This window comes from Ictalurus furcatus, chromosome 1, assembly GCF_023375685.1.
Source record: "Ictalurus furcatus strain D&B chromosome 1, Billie_1.0, whole genome shotgun sequence".
NCBI lineage: Eukaryota > Metazoa > Chordata > Actinopteri > Siluriformes > Ictaluridae > Ictalurus > Ictalurus furcatus.
The window spans coordinates 9936544-9955087 of record NC_071255.1 but is presented as its reverse complement, the minus strand read 5'-3'; the positions used below and the strand labels follow the sequence as shown (position 1 = coordinate 9955087).

At 39.2% G+C, this 18544-nt stretch overlaps 1 protein-coding gene across 6 annotated transcripts; it reads right to left on the bottom strand.

Moving 5' to 3' along the window:
• Positions 1 to 2577: 2577 nt before the first annotated feature.
• On the bottom strand, positions 2578 to 17361 carry si:dkey-92i15.4 (uncharacterized). 6 transcript variants are annotated; one of them, XM_053624109.1, is made up of 8 exons: positions 16798 to 17361; positions 14660 to 15157; positions 8595 to 11885; positions 7905 to 8079; positions 5983 to 6081; positions 5523 to 5757; positions 3525 to 3641; positions 2578 to 2932 (listed from the first exon to the last, which is right to left on the bottom strand). In XM_053624109.1, exons 3-8 carry the CDS (start codon positions 11321 to 11323, stop codon positions 2775 to 2777), a joined length of 3513 nt encoding a protein of 1170 aa, XP_053480084.1. In that variant the 5' UTR covers positions 11324 to 11885; positions 14660 to 15157; positions 16798 to 17361; the 3' UTR covers positions 2578 to 2774. The 6 variants fall into 6 exon arrangements, with proteins under 6 accessions (XP_053480084.1, XP_053480068.1, XP_053480108.1 ...); XM_053624093.1 differs by lacking the exons at positions 14660 to 15157; positions 16798 to 17361 and adding an exon at positions 13128 to 13221 and having other exon boundaries at positions 8595 to 11326; positions 11455 to 11885; XM_053624133.1 differs by lacking the exons at positions 14660 to 15157; positions 16798 to 17361 and adding an exon at positions 13128 to 13221 and having other exon boundaries at positions 8595 to 11532; positions 11669 to 11885.
• Between the last annotated feature and the right edge of the window lie 1183 nt (positions 17362 to 18544).

Below are 18544 nucleotides of genomic sequence, written 5' to 3'. Positions count from 1 at the left end.
ATATTTTATGCAGCACTGCTGATATCCACTGAGACATACAGTCCTCTGTAAAAGCCTGGAAAAGCAATACAAAATAAAAAAGCAACAGTCTGGTGATGTCAGTGGATCACCGGTTTGATGCAGTTATTGCAAGCAAGGGATATGTGACCAAATATTAAGTGTTATTTACTTTAACTTACATTAAGACTATCTGTTCCTATACTTTTCCTCACCTAAAAATTGGGTGGTCTGCTACCAAACGTGCCATGTTTTAAGCTGTTTAGATGTAGATCTTGATGTAAATATGAGGAAACGACAGCCGAAATTCTGATCAAAGGGGATTGTATAGTAATCTGTATTAGCAATTGTCTGCTGTAAAATGCTTCCAAGAACATTGCAGTGCAATATAGTTATTTATTAATTCTCATTATGAGATCAAAACAGCCTGTCATATAACAGATATGATAGTCATTATATAAAGGACAATTTAAGTTTAATATTTAATAAGAATGTTAAATATAAGCGTTTTATAAGCATAATATAAGACATAAGACCTAGGCCACACTGTAAACTAGGACTTACAGTGGATATAAAAAGTCTACACAACCCTGTTAAAATGTCAGATTTTTGTGATGTAAAAATAAAAAAAAAAAGAAACCAAAATAAATCATGTCAGAACCTTTTCTACCTTTTTGTGAAATTTGAACCTATTAATTAAAGTGAAAAACAATAAGGGGGAAAAAATAAAAAATGTACAATAACCTGTGTACACGCCCAAAAACTAATACTTAGTCAGAGTACCTTTAGATTTTATCACAGCATTCAATCTTTTTGGGTAAGAGTCAATCAGTTTGGAACATCTTGAGTTCTTCCTTGTAAAAGCATTCTAATTCTGTCAGATTGGCTGGGCATCTCCTGTGCACAGACCTCTTCATGTCACCACACAGATTTAGATTAGATTTAGATCTGGATTCTAGCCGGGCCATTCCAAAACCTTGAACTTGTTTTAGTGAAGCCATTCGTGTGTTGATCTGGAGATTTCCTTTGGTTCCTTGTCGTGCCGAAAAGTGAAATTCTTCTTCATCTTAAGTGTTGTAGCAGAAGTCTTAAATTTGTATTTGGAGCTATTCATTATTCCCTCCACCCTGATTAAAGCCCCAGTTTCAGCTGAAGAAAAACAGCTCTAAAGTATGATGCTGCCACCACCATGCTTCCCCGTGGGGATGGTGTTCTATTTTTGTTGTTGTTGTTGTTTTTTGTGCCAAACATATATTTTGGTATTGTGGCAAAAAGTTCAACTTTGGTCTCATTAGACCATAACACATTATTCCACATGATTTTGGGAGATTTTATGTATTTTTTATTTATTTTTTGGTTAAAAAAGTCCAGAGATATGAAGAAGTCAGGAGATTGTTGTCACATGTAGGGAGCAACCAGTACTTTCCAGAAACTGCTGCAATTCTTTTAATGTCGCTGTAGGTCTCTTGGCAACCTCCATGACCAGTTTTCTCCTGATCTTCTCATCAGGGACGTCCTGTTCTTAATAGTGTCACTGTCATGTCATGTTTTCTCCACTTGTTGATTATTGTCTTTACAGTGTTCCATAATGTATCTAATGCCTTGGAAATTGTTTTCTAACCTTTTCCTGATTGAAATTTTTCAACAATGAGATCCAGTACCTGCTTTGATCTCTTTGTGGCCCATGGCTTTTCCAGTTGGAAGTTACCAAAAAGATGTCAGGAAAATCTTACAGGAACAGCTGTACTTTATTTGGGGTTAATCAGTCACTTTAACTGATGGCAGGTGTATACTAATTAGTATTTAACATGAGTTTGAATAGGATTGGTTCATTCAGAACACTGCCACGTTCCCAATTATAAAAGGGTGTACACACTTATGCAAGCTGGGCATTGGAAGTTTTTTTTATTTTTATGGTTTTCCCCCTAAAATGATTCTTATTGTTTTAGGTTAAAATTTAGAATAGGTTCTAAATTTTAGGTAGAATAGGTTCTGAGAATGTTTATCGTTTTACGTCACACAAACCTGCCATTTTAACAGGGGTGTGTCGACTTTTTATACCCACTGTAGTTATTTTAAAAATGATGTACTGTATGCTATATATATATTGTAATCCTCTGAACACATGCCATCTTGCCATTGTATGTGTATATAGAAATATGATTACATTTTTAATATTCCAAAATTACTTAATCCTTTTAGGAACAGTGCATTCGATACACATAGGACTGAAAGATTAGTCAGAAACCAATCGGTAATTGTATAACAAGCTTAATACAAACTTGTTATAGAGCTAATATATTTTCTTCTCGTAGGGCTGTGTGTAGCAACTTCAGAAACTCGAAAGTTATGTCAATATTTACACAGAACATTATACATATTCACACTTCTGCTATGCAGGTGCTTACTGTTGAAACTGCCTGCAGTTCAGCATCTTTTCGTGTGTATTTACATTAGCTCAAACGTTACTGTCAAAAATATAGTGGTTACATCAGACAGCACACTATGGTGTGGGTTATAATAGAACTCTTCACTGGATATCTTGCAACAAAAATTCACTTACATTTAAGGTCAGAATCGTGAACAACTTTGACATGCCTTTGTTTTTGGCAACCATGCTCACTCACTGTCCGAGTAGCACTTAAGTCTGAAGGTAATTCTGAGGTCTGAATACTAGTGTGTGCAATTCTGTTATTAACTCATAACTCTGCACACTTAACTCAACTCTGAATACAGCACTTAAGTCTATATTTGAAGTGGTGACAAAGGAGATGCTGTCAGTATAACTGGTGAGGACGTTGCAGTAAGACCTCCACAGGGCCAGGGGGCAACCTCTTGATCAGGTGCCAGACCTCGAGCCGTCTCAAACCCTCCAAACGCTGACCTTCAATCTCCAACAGTTCATCTCCCGGGAAAACCTTTCCAACTGGTCCACCTGAGTAACACCATGAGATGCTTTAGAACTGCATATCTTAACATCTTTTCCCTGGTGATTACAAGCCAATGTATATATCTACAGGTGAATATCATGTTATTTATTCAAATTAATTCAGAATCAGTGTGTTTAAATGATAGAGATTTTTTTTTTAATAATTCATGAAACTGTTTGAGTGAGATACAGGACGAAATGTCTTCGCAGTTATCACACAAATGCAGCCACTAAACATAAGCCATGAAATATGGAAAGTGGCATGCATAATTAAAAATCTTTACACATGTTCATGTTATTCAGTCTTCCTGGTACATATGTCTTCAGTTATTTTTGGTTTATGACTACTTTATGACTGTTATCTTAATCTGATTATACTATGAACTTATGAATTGCTTTATGTTCAGTGCTTTATGTGCTGATCGGAAAGTTGTGAGTTCAAATCCCAGCACTGCCAAGCTGCCACTTTTGGGCTCTTGAGCGAGGCCCTTAATTCTCAACTGCTCAGATGTATAAATGAGATAAATGTAAGTCGCTCTGGATAAGGGCGACTGATTTGTACTTTTATGTCATAAAAGTGATAAAAGTGGGTTCTTACCCTGAAAGAGCCTCTGAACAGTGAGGGGTTTGTCTCCTAAGATGGAGCCCACTCCTCCCTCCAGACTGAAGCCCAGATCAGAGCTGGACTTATTTAAAGTCACTCGCACTCTGCTACCTGTTGAAGAAACATATGTTTGTCTTATCCTTATGAGGACCTTCCATTGACTTTCCCTTCATGCGTACACCAAAAAAGACAGCTAAATATCCCTACAAGGTCAAAACTATCATATATTTTTATCCTCCTATACACACACACACACACACACACACACACACACACACACACACACAAATAATAATAATTGTATACTAATAGTAAAATAATAATGGTAATAATAATAGTCACATTTGAAGACACAAATTACATGTGGTTTTCTTCATACAGAAGTATGATGAAACTAAATAAACCAGAAATTACAAGTTTAAAGTACAGTGCTGTGAAAAAGTATTTTTTCTGTTTTTGTATATATCTCATACTAAATTGTTTCAGATACTCCAACGAAATACAACATAAAATAAAGGCAACCTGAGTAAACACAGAAAACAGTTTTTTTTTAACTGAAGAAAAAAAAAAAGCTATCCAACACCTCTCATCAGTGTGAAAAACTAATGGCCCCCTTACATTTAACATCTGGTTGTGCCACCTTTAGCAGCAATAACTGCAACCAAATGCTTCCGATAACTGGAGATCAGTCTTTCACTTACTTCTAGGATTCGGATTTATTCCTATGCATTGGATCATTGTCTTGCTGCATAATGCAGTTGCGTTTGAGTTTCAATTTACGGACTGAAGACTGGACATTCTCCTTTAGGATTTTCTGGTAGAGAGCAGAATTCATGTTTCCATCAATTATTGCAAGTTGCCCAGGCCCCGAAGCAGCAAAGCATCCCCACACCATCACACTCCACCACCATGCTTGACCGTAGGTATGATGTTCTTTTTGTGGGATTCAGTGTTTGGTTTGCGCCAGATGTAACGGGACCCCTGTCTTCCAAACAGTTCCACTTTTGACTCAACAATCCACAGAACATTCTCCCAAAAGGTTTGAGGATCATCAAGGTGTGTTTTGGCAAAATTCAGACAAGAATTAATGTTCCTCTGGGTTAGCAGTGGTTTTCAAAAACCACTGGCTCAGTGGTTTTATTGCTGCAAGAGAGGCCTGTAGGTCCTTTAATGTAGTCCTTGGCTCTTTTGTGACTTGCTGGATGAGTAGTTGCTGTGCTCTTGGAGGAATTTTGGAAGGTCGGCCACTTCTGGGAAAATTCAGTACTGTGTTGAGTTTTTCTATTTGGAGATAATGGTTCTCACTGTGGTTCGTTGGCGTGTGGCATGAGAGCTTCATCCTATCATCCCATGGCATCCCATCATTTCTAGAATTTCTTTCAACGTTGACATAATGTGTTAGTGGGTAAGACCTTTTAACCAACTGCTGAAAAAGTTCTATTTAAGTGTTGATTTGATCGAACAGGGTTTGCAGTAATCAGGCCTGGTTGTGTCTAGTCCAGCTGAACCCCATTATGAATGCAGTTTCATAGATTTGGGGAATTAGTAACTATGGGAGCAAATACATTTTCACACAGGCCCAATTGGTATTGGATAACCTTTTTGTTTCAGTAAATAATATTATCATTTAAAAACTGTATTTTGTGTTTACTCAGATTACTCAGGTAGATTTTGTTTTCATTTCTGAAACCATTTAGTATGACATACCCAAAAACAGAAGATATTGGATAAATACTTTTTCACAGCACTATATAACACTGATCTTTGATCCTGTATTATATGTATATAATCAGAACTGGATTGCATTTTTACAGTAATCTATCCAAAACTGTTAATCACGCATGTCCCAAAAGTAAGAATTGTTAAGTAATATTATCTGATATGAACTGTTTTCATATTTTCACACCGGCTTATCAGAAACTTCCTTGTCTCAAAGTGCAGGAGAACAATCCTATTATTATTTAAATATATACTGTATGTATTGCAACACACCTGGGTTCGCAGCTGCTTTCTGTGGACTGTCTTTGGTGCTATAGCATGTTTCAGTGACATCACCTCGTCTGATGACAACCACTGCCATGGGGCGCCCCCTTGCTTTTCTCATAGTGTTCAGCGCCTCCTTGTGGGTGGAGTTATGTAAAGCAGTGCCATTAATAGACAACACCTGGTCACCTACACGGATGGAGCCCTCCTGGGCTGCTATACCACTGCGTAGCACCCTGTGAACCTGACAAAGGCGAGAGAGTGCTCGTTTACAGTCACAGTGCAAAAAATAAATACATTTCCTGTGTTTAATTATGAGACCTCTGGCAGGGGTGTGAAAATAGCTCAAATTCTATACCTCAGTTATTTTCAGGATCAAATGAACTTTTATCAAAGTACAAGAATCATCTTGTTATTTTCTGACGTATGTCTCAGGTTAAGATGTTTCTCACATGTAATAAACACTCACAGTCATAGGTTTATTTTGATCCACTCCTCCAGCCACAGTGAAGCCAAGTCCAATTCCTGCCTCCTTATGTAGGACAACCACATGCATATCCTCATAGTCCTGCAATAAATAAAGAATATACACTCACATACACATCTACACCTATTCATCCATGCAATTATCTAATCAGCCAATCATGTAGCAGCAGTGCAATGCATAAAATCACACAGATACAGGCCAGTAGCATCGGGTAATGTTCACAGCAACTATCAGAATGGGGAACAAATGTGATCTCAGTGATTTTGACCGTTGTATGGTTGTTGGTGTCAGACGGGCTGGTTTAAGTATTTCAATAAATGCTGATCTCCTGAGACTTTCACACACAACAGTCTCTAGAGTTTACTCAGAATGGTGCGATAAAGAAAAAAAACATCCAATGAGCAGCAGTTCTTTGGACGAAACGCCTTGTTGATGAGAGAGGTGAACAGAAAATGGCCAGACTGGTTCAAGTAACAGATACAGTACAGTAACTTTTATAACCACTCTGTACAATTGTGGTGAGCAGAAAAACATCTCAGAATGCACAACACGTCGAACCTTGAGGTGCACGGGCTACAACGGCAGAAGACCATGTCGGGTTCCACTTCTGTCAGCCAAGAACAGAAAACTGAGGCTGCAGTGGGCACAGGCTCACCAAAACTGGACAGCTGAAGATTGGAAAAACGTAGCCTGGTCTGATGAATCTTGATTTCCGCTGAGGCACACACAGGTGATAGGGTCACAATTTGGCACCAACAACATGAATCGATGGACCCAACCTGCCTTGTGTCAACAGAGGAGGTGGTGTAATGGTGGGGGGACTGTTTTCTTGGCATACCTTGTGTTCGTACCAATTAGTACCAATCAGTCATCATTTCAATGCCACAGCCTATTTGAGTATTGCTGCTGACCATGTGCATCCCTTCATGGCCACAATTGGCCCTAATGGGTTCAATGTTCTTCAGTGACCTTCCCAGTCACAGGATCTGAATCAATAGAAGACCTTTGCGATGTGGTAGAACAAGAGATTCGCAGCATGAAAGTGCACCTGAAAAATCTGCACGAATTGCGTGAGTAATCATGTCACCATGGGCCAGAATCTCGAAGGAATGTTTCCAACATCTTGTGGAATCCATGCCACGCAGAACTGAGGCTGTTTTGAGAACAAAGTAAGGCACTCCCCAGTATTAGTATCGTGTTCCCAATAAAGTGTTCGGTGAGTGTATGTATATCAAAGTATATGAGTATACCAAAGATTCATCCTATAGAACCTATTATTAGCAAACTTATGCATAGCAAATACAGTTGGGTGACAAATTAAAGGAAAATCCATCTTCTCTGTTATGCTTTGACTGATTACTTTCATCCTATAATGAAACATTAGTCTCTATAGTGGTCTTTTCCAGGATATCCATGTCCCTATCCATGTCCCTATACATATATATGTTTGATGAATATGAAAATAATGTAAATCATATGATATGGCTTTCACGATGACTAGATCTCAACCCAATTAAAGAACTGTGGGAGATTTCAGAGCGATATATTTGACAGCTTAACTACCACCATCATTCAAACCCCAACCGATGGAATATCTTTTGGAAGAATGCTGTTCATTCTTCTATTACAGTTCCAGGGACTTGTAGAATCCATGCCAAGGCACATTCAAGCTGTTCTGACAACTCATCGTGAGCCAACACCTTACTATTTAATGTTTTCACTTTATGCTGTTATTTAACTTGTCAGCCAGTTATATATTGTGGGGGTGGGGTTTAGCGCGAGTCTACAGCATGAGTATGATGGTAATTGGCCATTCCCTTATACTCCTACTACAGACACCCGCTAAACCCCACCCCCACCTGCCACAAATAATATCTTTTGGAGCTTAAAAAGATTTGTAGTACCTCTAAGGCATCATCATCATCCAAACCCCTGACATCATTCAATAAGCACTCCAGCTCATCCATGTCTAGCAGTGTCACAGAGGACAGGGCAGAAACGTCTGAGCTCATGGACAATGTACGCTTGGACATCCAGTTCTCGTCCTCCAGCCCACCGAGACTGCGCAGCTCAACAAGGCTGTTAAAGAGAGATGGAGAAGAAAAGTAGAAGAAATTAACCATGAGGAATGGAAAAAGCAAGAAGAGGATCGTATGTGATTTTCACAAAAAAAAAACCAAAACAAAACAGAATGCTTTATTTACTGCAGAAATTTTTGACAGAGTGTAAGTTATTAATATATGGTAAGCTGAAAATTTATGTTTAGTTTAAGCTAATGGCCACATTTATCCTGTATAGGAAGGCAAGATGCATCGGCTAGCATACTATCGTAGCACTTGACATTTAGTGTTGGCAGATATCTTACAGAAACCACAATTATAATAATTATTTGGCAAATCCATTGCCATTGCTGTTTACCACAGGTCTAGTTATTGACATTTTACATCTCAATTAGATTAGATTAGTGATAAGTTTCTATAGATAGGTTTTTATCAAGCATTTTCGCAACACAAAGACTCTATATGAAAACTGTAAAGCTCTGATGCAAGCAAAAACACTATCTTCGTTATTGTCCTCAAATTGTAACATCATACCTCATAGAAAAACTTCTACTGCTCATGTTGCTTGTGATGGTTACTGATGATTCCCCTGAGTCAGAGTCATATCCTCTCTCTGTTCCCTCGTCGTCTTCATCGTCGTCGTCGTCGTCTTCGCCATTCTCATCATCAACCCCTTTATGCATAATCCACCTAATAACTTTTGCAGCTACTTTTTCATCTTTTATTGTGTTGCTGAGATCACCTGACGCTGAAGAGAAGACTTGGATAGGAGGGATTACTACTGAGTCACTCAGGAGATTGGATGGTGATTTAGAATAAGCACTGTTGCCTGTTAACAGTGTTGACTTTACTGCGGTAGATGAATCTGAATGTGGTAACACAGGGGTGCTTTCTGACATTAGAAATGCTTTGTCTTTGGTAGATGAAGATTTGCTCTCTGATTTTGGAGAGAAGTCCTTAAGATCAGAGCGGGATACATTAGTGATCCCATTCGGCTTCTGGAAGTTGTGGGACATTGCAGAACTGACATAATTCCTAACTTTTTCTTCAGTTAAATTAATGTTTTTAAGCTTTTGAAAAGATTTAGGATTACTGCCTTTGGAGAAATCTGGCTCATCCGTGTCTTTATTCATCATAGTAAACTTAGCCTCATTCTTCTGGTCAGATGGAGATTCATCCGGTAGTTTGAAAGTCTGCACAACTCCAGGCTCCTGACTTTTAGTTCCTCTACTTTGGGTTTTCACTGCTGACCCTTCTTTATCTTGTGTTGTGATCTGGACAGGCCCACTTAGATCATGCATATTCAGTGGCTCATTGCTGACTTCGCTCGTACTGAAAAGATTCTCTCTCAAGCATTCTCTATTCCAGTTATCCAACCTTATACCTAATGACCTTTGTGAATATGTCTTAGTCACACTGGCCACCACTGTTGGCTTTTCTGTAACTGAAAAAGCCCTTCTGGGATACTGAATCCGTGATGAACTCTGGCTTTGCAGAGCAAGCGCCTCAAATTTGTGAATTGTGTTTCGCACTGAAACCAAGGATGGTTCTTGGACATTCTCTAACAAGGCCTCGCTCTTCTTGCTTGGATTTCCAGAGGAGCCGCACTCCAAACCAACCCCATGTTCTTGATGATGTTTTTCACTGTCTGCTGTCATAGTTTGGGATGATTGAGGTTTGGTCTGCAGAATTACTCCTTCCTGTGAGCTATGTGGTTGTTTTCCTGGAATTGTCTCCATGCCTTTTGTCTGTTTTGAATTACTAGTCATTGTTTCTACTTGACTCTCTATTTCTTTCACAGTGCTTTTTTGGATATTATTGCTATTGCTCAGCCCGTAGGCTGAATATGAAATTGGAGCTGTAAAATGTCTGGTTCTTGATCTGCCTAAAGAATGAGTTCCTAGTCCTGTAGAGTGCCCAGTCAGTCTTCTCTCGTTGTACATGCTATTGTTAGTGACCAAAGATATCGAATCTTGGCTAAGGGGTTTCTCTTTAGACCGTGTTAACATTGTAACCAAGTTATCTTTTCCACTGGGTAAAACAAATGAAGTGTCTGGCAAGGTAGTAAAGTTCATTTGTTCCTTTTTGAAGGTTGTTTTTGGAAAGGTACCACACTTTTCTGGTTTATATGAAACTGTCTTCATTTTACTGAAAGAAGAAATGGATGGGGGTTCATCCAATGACCTGTTAGTGGGATTATTGCGATTTAAATTTGAATCAGTATCATGGACACTGGAAAAAGTGGCAGAGGTGATAACTCTTGAACTTGCTTCACTATTATCCTCTAATACATTATGACCATCTCTGCCCATTACACTGTGGTTCCCAGTGATCTCATTGACCTTCGATGCAGTGACTGGAGATCTGAGATGGTGCTCTGCCTGATCTGGCTTGGTACCACTATGTACAGTATGCCAGGGACCTTTTCTTCCCTCTGTGCTGTCCTGGCTTTGACTTGCTTTTAGTCTGGATGGGAACGACTGGGCAAGAGCCACCGTTCTTACAGGTGAAGTTCCAGATACTGCTGAGGCAATAAGTCCATTGCTGTCCTGCTTTCTTTGACCAGTTCCTTTGAATGGTTGCATTTGTAATGATACTCTCTTTAATGGGCGGGCCATTTCATTAGAGTTTGGTCTATTGGCTGCTTCATTTGCCACTAAACTCTCAGAGCGTTGTATGGATCTCCCCTCAAGGTCCTTAGTATTTCTGATAACTTCCATCTGATTCTTTTGTCCTCCTTCATTTGTTGATCCTCTCCAGTCTAAGCTCTTACTTCTGTTGGCCACATATGCTTGTCTCCACTCTGTTCTTCCCCTCACTTTAGTGCTGGGACTCTCAACACAATCTGGCTTCTGTTGAGAGGTACTGCTCGTTTCAGAGCTGATGGACATTTCTGCTTTTTTTGTGAAGCTGAGCTGATTCAGAAGTTTTGGTCTTCTTTTGTCAATCATATCAGTATCTGGAGATGGAGGTGGAAGAGTGTGGACTCTGGGCATCTCTTCTCTACACTCTCTGACGCTTCTGCTTGCTTTTTGTGTCTCACATGTAGACGTAAAACTACTAGCTTTGGTGAGCGACTGCTGTCTCTCCTTAGCAGAGCGGATTTTGAACCTAGCAGCAGACTGTGCTGGGACTGCGTGTGACTGACTTTGGTTTTGCTCTTCAGAACATTTTGAAGATTCTCGATTTCCATCTCTCGGGGCAGATTCTGATTGATAGGCAGAGTATTCAGGCACATGAGTAGATCCAACAGAGATATCCATTTTCTACAGTGAGTAACAACACATGCATTACAGTGTGATTGTGAGGAAATATTTGAAGTTCTTTTTAGTACTTGGTTTCATGCTCAAGTTCCATATTTTTATCACATAAATAGTTTTGTAAATGTCCATACCGAATGTGGGTAGGTCGTCAGCTATGTAATTCAATCCGCACAGTGTGATCAAGGGTTTCCAAGTGTCGACGTGGCATTCTTTTTAAGTAATCCATAAACAAAACAAAGATTTGTTTGTCAGGGTGCAGGTGTGGCTTTTTAGCACTGGCGTAATGTTCAGGTAAAAGTGATAAAATGTCCAGCAAAGTACAAACCGTAAACAGCAAATACAGACCATTTAAAAAAGCCAGCTTCCTTAGTACTCCCTTATTTATATCTCCATATGTTGGAAGTTAGCTGTCCAGGAAAATCTTCAGCCTGAGTATGTTTCTTTGCTCCTTTTTCTTCCACAGAATGTCGTGTTGTGTTCTCCAGGTTTCATTAGCTGTTCTTGTGGCTCTCTGCCTCTTTCTGCAACTGACTTTTTTCAGATTGTCCTACCATCCAAAGTCCTACAAAATAGATAGATATAATTATATTACATTTCCTTATAGTACAAACTATAAGGTAATAAGGATAAACGTAATTATGAGAAATCCAATTATGAGATATCGTAAAGCATGGCAGTTTTAAAGCAAATGTAATCTAGAGTCTGTAGTGAGAAATGAAGGTGAAGATACAGAGAAAGCCAAAATTTTATTAACGACAGGGAGCAAATTGTATAATTCATGGAAGTGTCATAACAAACCTCAACGCTTCACCTCACAGACCTACTCCAAATACGTATATATACATGACACCCTGAAGTTCACTGAATGATTGTATCAGTTTATGTTTACACTACCAACATGCTTTTAGCTCTTCGTCACTCTCTTGAGCTTAAACCAAACCAGATCAGCAGGGAGATAACAGGTCAAACACACCAGACCACAATCCGGACAGTTTACTGTAGCAGATTATAAAATACACTACAGATTTGTTGTAGAAATCAAGTAAACAGCTGCACAGGCTGGTCACGCACCTGTAATCATTCAAAGCAGTTAAAACCTCTGAATGAGACAAAAATCAGACAGCCTTACAGACACAGACTCTAATTTACATACATACTGGCGGAATCCATCCGTTGAGTGAGGCTGATAAACCACGCATGATAAAGAACTCACTTGAACACAATGTACATCATACTTCTAATGCTCCTAATTTGATCCTTTCAGTAATACTATAATGTGGTCACAAAGTAAATACCTATATGCTCGGCTAAGAAAATACAGGTCCAGAGTTTCGTATCGTTGAAGCAGAAATACAGTAGGAGCAGACAGGAAGGGAGGCAAGAATATAAAATGAGGTGTGTTTTGGTGCAGGCATTCAAAGGAGCCAACACCCCAGCAGGTAAAGATGACATGAACACGATTGACTGAAAAATAAAGTGAGCTGTGAAAAAAGCAAATGATGATTTGGAATGGCGTAGATGTGTAATTGATTGGTAGGTGATCAGAGCGAAGAGAAAGAGCGGTGAGATTACCTGTGTGACTTTACCCAGGTAGTGTAGTGAGAGAAAAGGTGAGTGTTGGATTACAGATTCACTTGCTCTCATGGAGCATGGAAACACACATGCACACACACACACACACACACCACACACACACACACACAAACACAAACACATACACTGGACACTGGACACATGAATGACACACCAACCCACCAACCAAGCACTTTAGTTAGACCTCAAGATACATTGAAAACAGACATACCTTGAAAGGAAATCACAGCAGGTGTTCAGTATACTTCCTCTCCCCCTGTCTTGCACTCATTCTTTTTTTTATTTTAGTATTATTCATCTGCAACGTAAACTCGCCTGACAGGTTTTTCCTTTTCACCCTCACCCACCCCCTCTCATTGTTACACCTTCCCTTCCTTCTCTCGGTTTCTCTCTCTCTCTCTCTGCCAGTTTCTCTCTGTCTAACTCTATCTCTCTCTAGCTGAGTCATTTTCATATATGAAAGGAAAAGAAACTACAAGCATGCACATGCATTTTTGTGAGCACTCAGATGCCCAGGATGGTGTAAAATTTTTGGTGATGTCTTATAATTTTCAGTTGGCATGAAATTGATTGTGTATTCATACACTGCCCTGTTTCCTTTTTTGTAAACCACATATGATGGCAGCATGCTTGTCTTGTTTTCTTAATGAGTCATAACCATGGTCATATCTTGTGATACTCAGAAGAAACAGAAATCCCAAGCATGTAGACACCTTTAGTGCAGTCAAAATGCACAAGACAAATAAAAACAACACAAAGTGCCTTAGTAAGGTGTTAGGTCACCTTGGCACAGATGCTAAAAGATTCTCTGGAACTGTACTAGAGCAATTAAAACCGTTCTTCCTATCAAAGCATTCGGTGAGCCCTCGTGCCATGTGGACGTCATCCTGGAAAAGCCCACTCGCATCAGGATAGAAAGGTTTCATCATAGGAAATAGATGATCAGTCTGAAGAACAAAATAAAGAAATTCCCCTATACCATAACAGAGACACTGTTGTTGTTTTTTTTATTATTAATTTGTAACCTGTCTGTATATTAATGAATTTCATTGCAAGAGCGTTGGGGAGGTTTCTATAATCACTGCTCAACTTGGTTATGGGAATCATGCACAGGCTTTTGGCATTCTGAAACTAACAGGACTATAGCTTAGACCCCCAGAGGCTAGAGTGATGTACTGTACTAAGGCAGTGGTCACCAACCCTCATCCTTGAGATCTACCTTCCTGTAGGTTTCATCTCCAACCAAATTCTAACACACCTATTTTAGTTGACCTTCTTAAGGCAGATTAGATGGTCAGGTGGGCACGATTATGGTTGGAGCTAAAGTATTGAGGAAGGTAGCTCTCCAGGAACAGGGTTGGTGACCACAATTGCTGTAATAAGGTAATAAAGACAACATTTGGAATAAGATTTAAGAGTGTGAAACTAAGTGCTAGTGATAAGAAGCATTACACACACTAGTCACAAAGCAGTCAGTCACTACAAAAGATACAGTAGCTGTATCTGTGTCTGTTTTGTGCTCAAAATATTCATATCTGGATTTATACCCGAGGTGGGCGTGCTGCAGAAGGAACCTGAAATTTTATTATTATTATTATTATTATTATTATTATTATTTGCCATACTCTGTAAACCATATTTGGAAAAAAAAGAAAAAAAGAAAGAAAAAACCCCCAAAAAACAAATAGTGCACCAACTATTCATATACATTATAGTTTGTGGACACCTGACCGTCACACCCACATGTGCTTGTTGAACATCCCGTTCCAGATTTAGTCCCCCTTTGTATCTGTAGGGATTTGCCCATTCAGCCACAAGAACATTTGTGAGGTCAGGTACTGATGTCAGGTGCAGATGCTTGGGGTGTTGTCAGTGTGCCAGTTCATCCCAAAGGTGCTCAGTAGGGTTGAGGGCAGGGCTCCGTGTAGACCAATAAAATTCTTCCTCAGCAGCTTTGGCAAACCATGTCTACATGAAGAATACTTTGTGCACAGGGGCATAAACATGCTGGGACAGGTTCGGGCCCCTTAATTCCAGTGAAGGGAAATTGTAATACTTGTTATCTGGTAAAATCCCTAGTAAGGACTGTTTAAAAAGCTGCTCTGCTTGATACACTTGTACCAGTGCCACACACACACTATCCTGTCAGTGTCACTGCTGTGTTGAGAATAGTTCACCACCTCCAGGTCAGTGGTGGCCCCATGGAGATCCCTTTCCATTCAGGGATGGGGTAGAGGGCAGCTGGAAAAACAATGCATATGGACATAAGACCTACAGTCAGTAATTGTAGCCCTACAAAGTACACTGATATGGAAGGTATACTTGAAAAGTAAATATGACTAGAAGGTAGGAGTCCCTACTAAACTCGTAGCTCAGTGTAACTGCAACAAATCACTTGATCAGCACAAAAGGTAACAACATTAGAGCACACCCAAACCTAGAGAAATGGACATCTCTGGTTAGAGATCAGAGATGTATCTAAAGATAGAGATGTTTGGCCACAGATGTTTGGCCACAGATGTTTGGCCACATGTTTGGTGCAGACCAAAGACAGGTTTTCAGGAGAAGCACCTCATACTGTGAAGCACGGTGGTGGAAATGTTATGGTTTGGGGTTGCTTCGCTGCCTCAGGGACTGGACAGCTTGCTTTCATTAATTCAACTATGAATTCTGCATCATATCAAAGAGTGCTTGAAGATGTGCGGCCATCTGCCCGAGAGTTGAAGTTGAACCGAAAGTGTACCTTTCAGCAGGATAATGATCCTAAGCACACTAACAAATCCATCAAGCAAGGACTCAAAAAGAAGAAATGGAGGGTTATGAAATGAATGGTCTAGTCAAAGCCCGGATTTGAATCCCATTGAAATGTTTTGGGTGATGTGAAACTAGCAGAACATGCAAGAAAAACCTCAAACATCTTGCAACTGAAAGAAAATTGCATGGAAGAGTGCTCAAAAAATTCCAGCAAGCCTGGTGGACAATTCTGCAAAACGCCTACAAGAAGTTACTTCTGCTAAAGGGGCCAATACTAGCATCTGAGGCCAAGGGTGTACTTACTTTACCAACAGAAGAATATCACATCTATTGACATTTCTGTTGAATAAATGATTCGAAATGCTAATTTTCCTTGTGGATTTGTTCATGTAGTTCAATTTCATTAATAGGCACTGTTTCAAAGAGGATCAAATGTTTGCTTGTCCAAATATGCTTACTTACTTTTTCACATGAATGTACAGTGTAGCTCCTTTCTCAAACTCAAAGTCAATCATACCCTTGACTAAAAGTCATTCATTCTACTATTATCTCTTTTAGGTTATTTGGTTATTATTATTTTATTATTATTATTATTATTTTGCTTTGGCTTTCCCTGCTTTATTCTGAAATTCTTCCTTCCTAATAAAGATGACACCTTAAATATCTGCTGGTTAACTGGAATCTGACAAGTATTCTGACCCTTGACCATGTGCACTCACACACTTTTCCAAACCACGATATTTCACCCGACAATCCGTAACAAGCAGTCATATACACCCGAAGACCAAACTAGTCAGAGCAATTTATGTTTGCTAACTCACCAACACTTTAGCTAGACAGTTAACTAACTTAAATAGCTACCTAACATGAACAGACACCTCACTTTTTTGTTACCAGTTAACTATCTTTGCACAAAACATGACATGAGTACATTTCCAAACTGCATGCTCTGTTAACCAAAGTGACAAACCACCAGCACAGCCTGCCATAAAATATTCTCAAAAATATTAATCACAGAATTATCCTCTATACAATGTTTCTCAATAGTAAAAAGTGAGCGTAAAAATCACTAAGAGAGAATAAAAGTGAGCATGTTAAATCGTTGTGTAATTATTAAGGAGAATTACCTTGGTTGTTTTCTCCATCTCGATGAGCAAAATGCAGATCTGAACTTCCTGCAGTTGCAAAGCATGCTACCACAAACCCAAGACAGTAGGTAGAGAAAAGGAAGAGAGAGAAACAGAAACAGAAAACAATGAAGAAGAGAGATATTACATATACCACTGTACATGCTAATCCATGGTGATCATTTATAGCATTGAATTATACACTTTTTCAGCTATGGTTGTTAGTTTAGTACATGGAAGACCAGCAAAGTTGCCTGAACATACAGTAGTATGGGCACGTGGGGCTTTGTGCTTGCATCACACACCATATTGTTTAATACAACTGCCATCTGGAGCAGCGGAAGCCTGGTTACGGTTTTAGAGAAAAACGAAAGCTCTCTAAAAATAAGACACTCTGAGCAGCTTATGAGTGAAATTAAACTGACTGATTTTCAGTCGATGTAAGCTATATTCAAACGAATAAATTGTGAGGATTTATAGACATGACAGAGTCAAGAAGATAACTTACAATATATCTGGCTTTTTATAACCCAATTATCTTACTGCTCAGCTCAACTCAAGCAAGCAGCTAATAATCTCAGCACAATATTGGTTTTTGGGGGCAACTACCACTGTGGTTCTGCAGGCCAGAGATGATCATAATTTGCTTACTCTGCTTTAACGCACACAGTTAACCTTGTCAGCTCTTTTCCAGTTTAGGTGTGCCTCGCACCCAATGCAGATGACCCACTTTCTTTAAATAATATAGTTTAGGGGTAACAGATAAGATTGGTTACTGCAAAATGGGATAGAAACCAGAACTTTGATCATCCCAGAGTGTTCAGGCATTTCTCACACGAGTAGAAATACTGCATTGTCACTTGTTATTCCTTTGGAGCCGACCTTATGTACTATATAGTGGGAACCTGAGATTTGCTGATTCACCTCAAGGAGCACTTTTCTGAGCAAAGAAGCGAAGAGGTGAGAAGAACAAAGGGACAAATAGCTGTTGACAATGATATTTTATACCATCATTCAGCATGACTTTGCGGAAAAGGTCTTGATACAGTATCTCACAAAAGTGAGTACACCCCTCACATTTTTGTAGATATTTGATTATATCTTTTCATGTAACAAATCTGAAGAAATGACACTTTGCTACAATGTAAAGTAGTGAGTGTACAGCTTGTGTAACAGTGTAAATTTGCTGTCCCCTCAAAATAACTCAACACACAGCCATTAATGTCTAAACCGCTGGCAACAAAAGTGAGTACACCCCTAAGTGAAAATGTCCAAATTGGGCCCAATTAGCCATTTTCCCTCCCCGGTGTCATGTGACTTGTTAGTGTTACAAGGTCTCAGGTGTGAATGGGGAGCAGGTGTGTTAAATTTGGTGTCATCGCTCTCACACTCCCTCATACTGGTCACTGGAAGTTCAACATGGCACCTCATGGCAAAGAACTCTCTGAGGATCTCAAAAAAAGAATTGTTGCTCTACGTAAAGATGGCCTAGGCTATAAGAAGGTTGCCATGTCAAAAGTTTACATACATATACATACATTTTTTATAACTCCACACATTTCATGTTGCAATAAAAGTAGTGTGGTAAGTCAATTAGGGTATCTGCTTTATTTCCATAAGAGGTCATTCAAAAAATGCTAATAGCTTTTGCTATATTTAATATATCAGATTTTCAGTGGGTCAGATGTTTACATACTGTTATACTAGTATTTGGTGGCATAGCCTTTTAATTGGTTAACTTAAATCA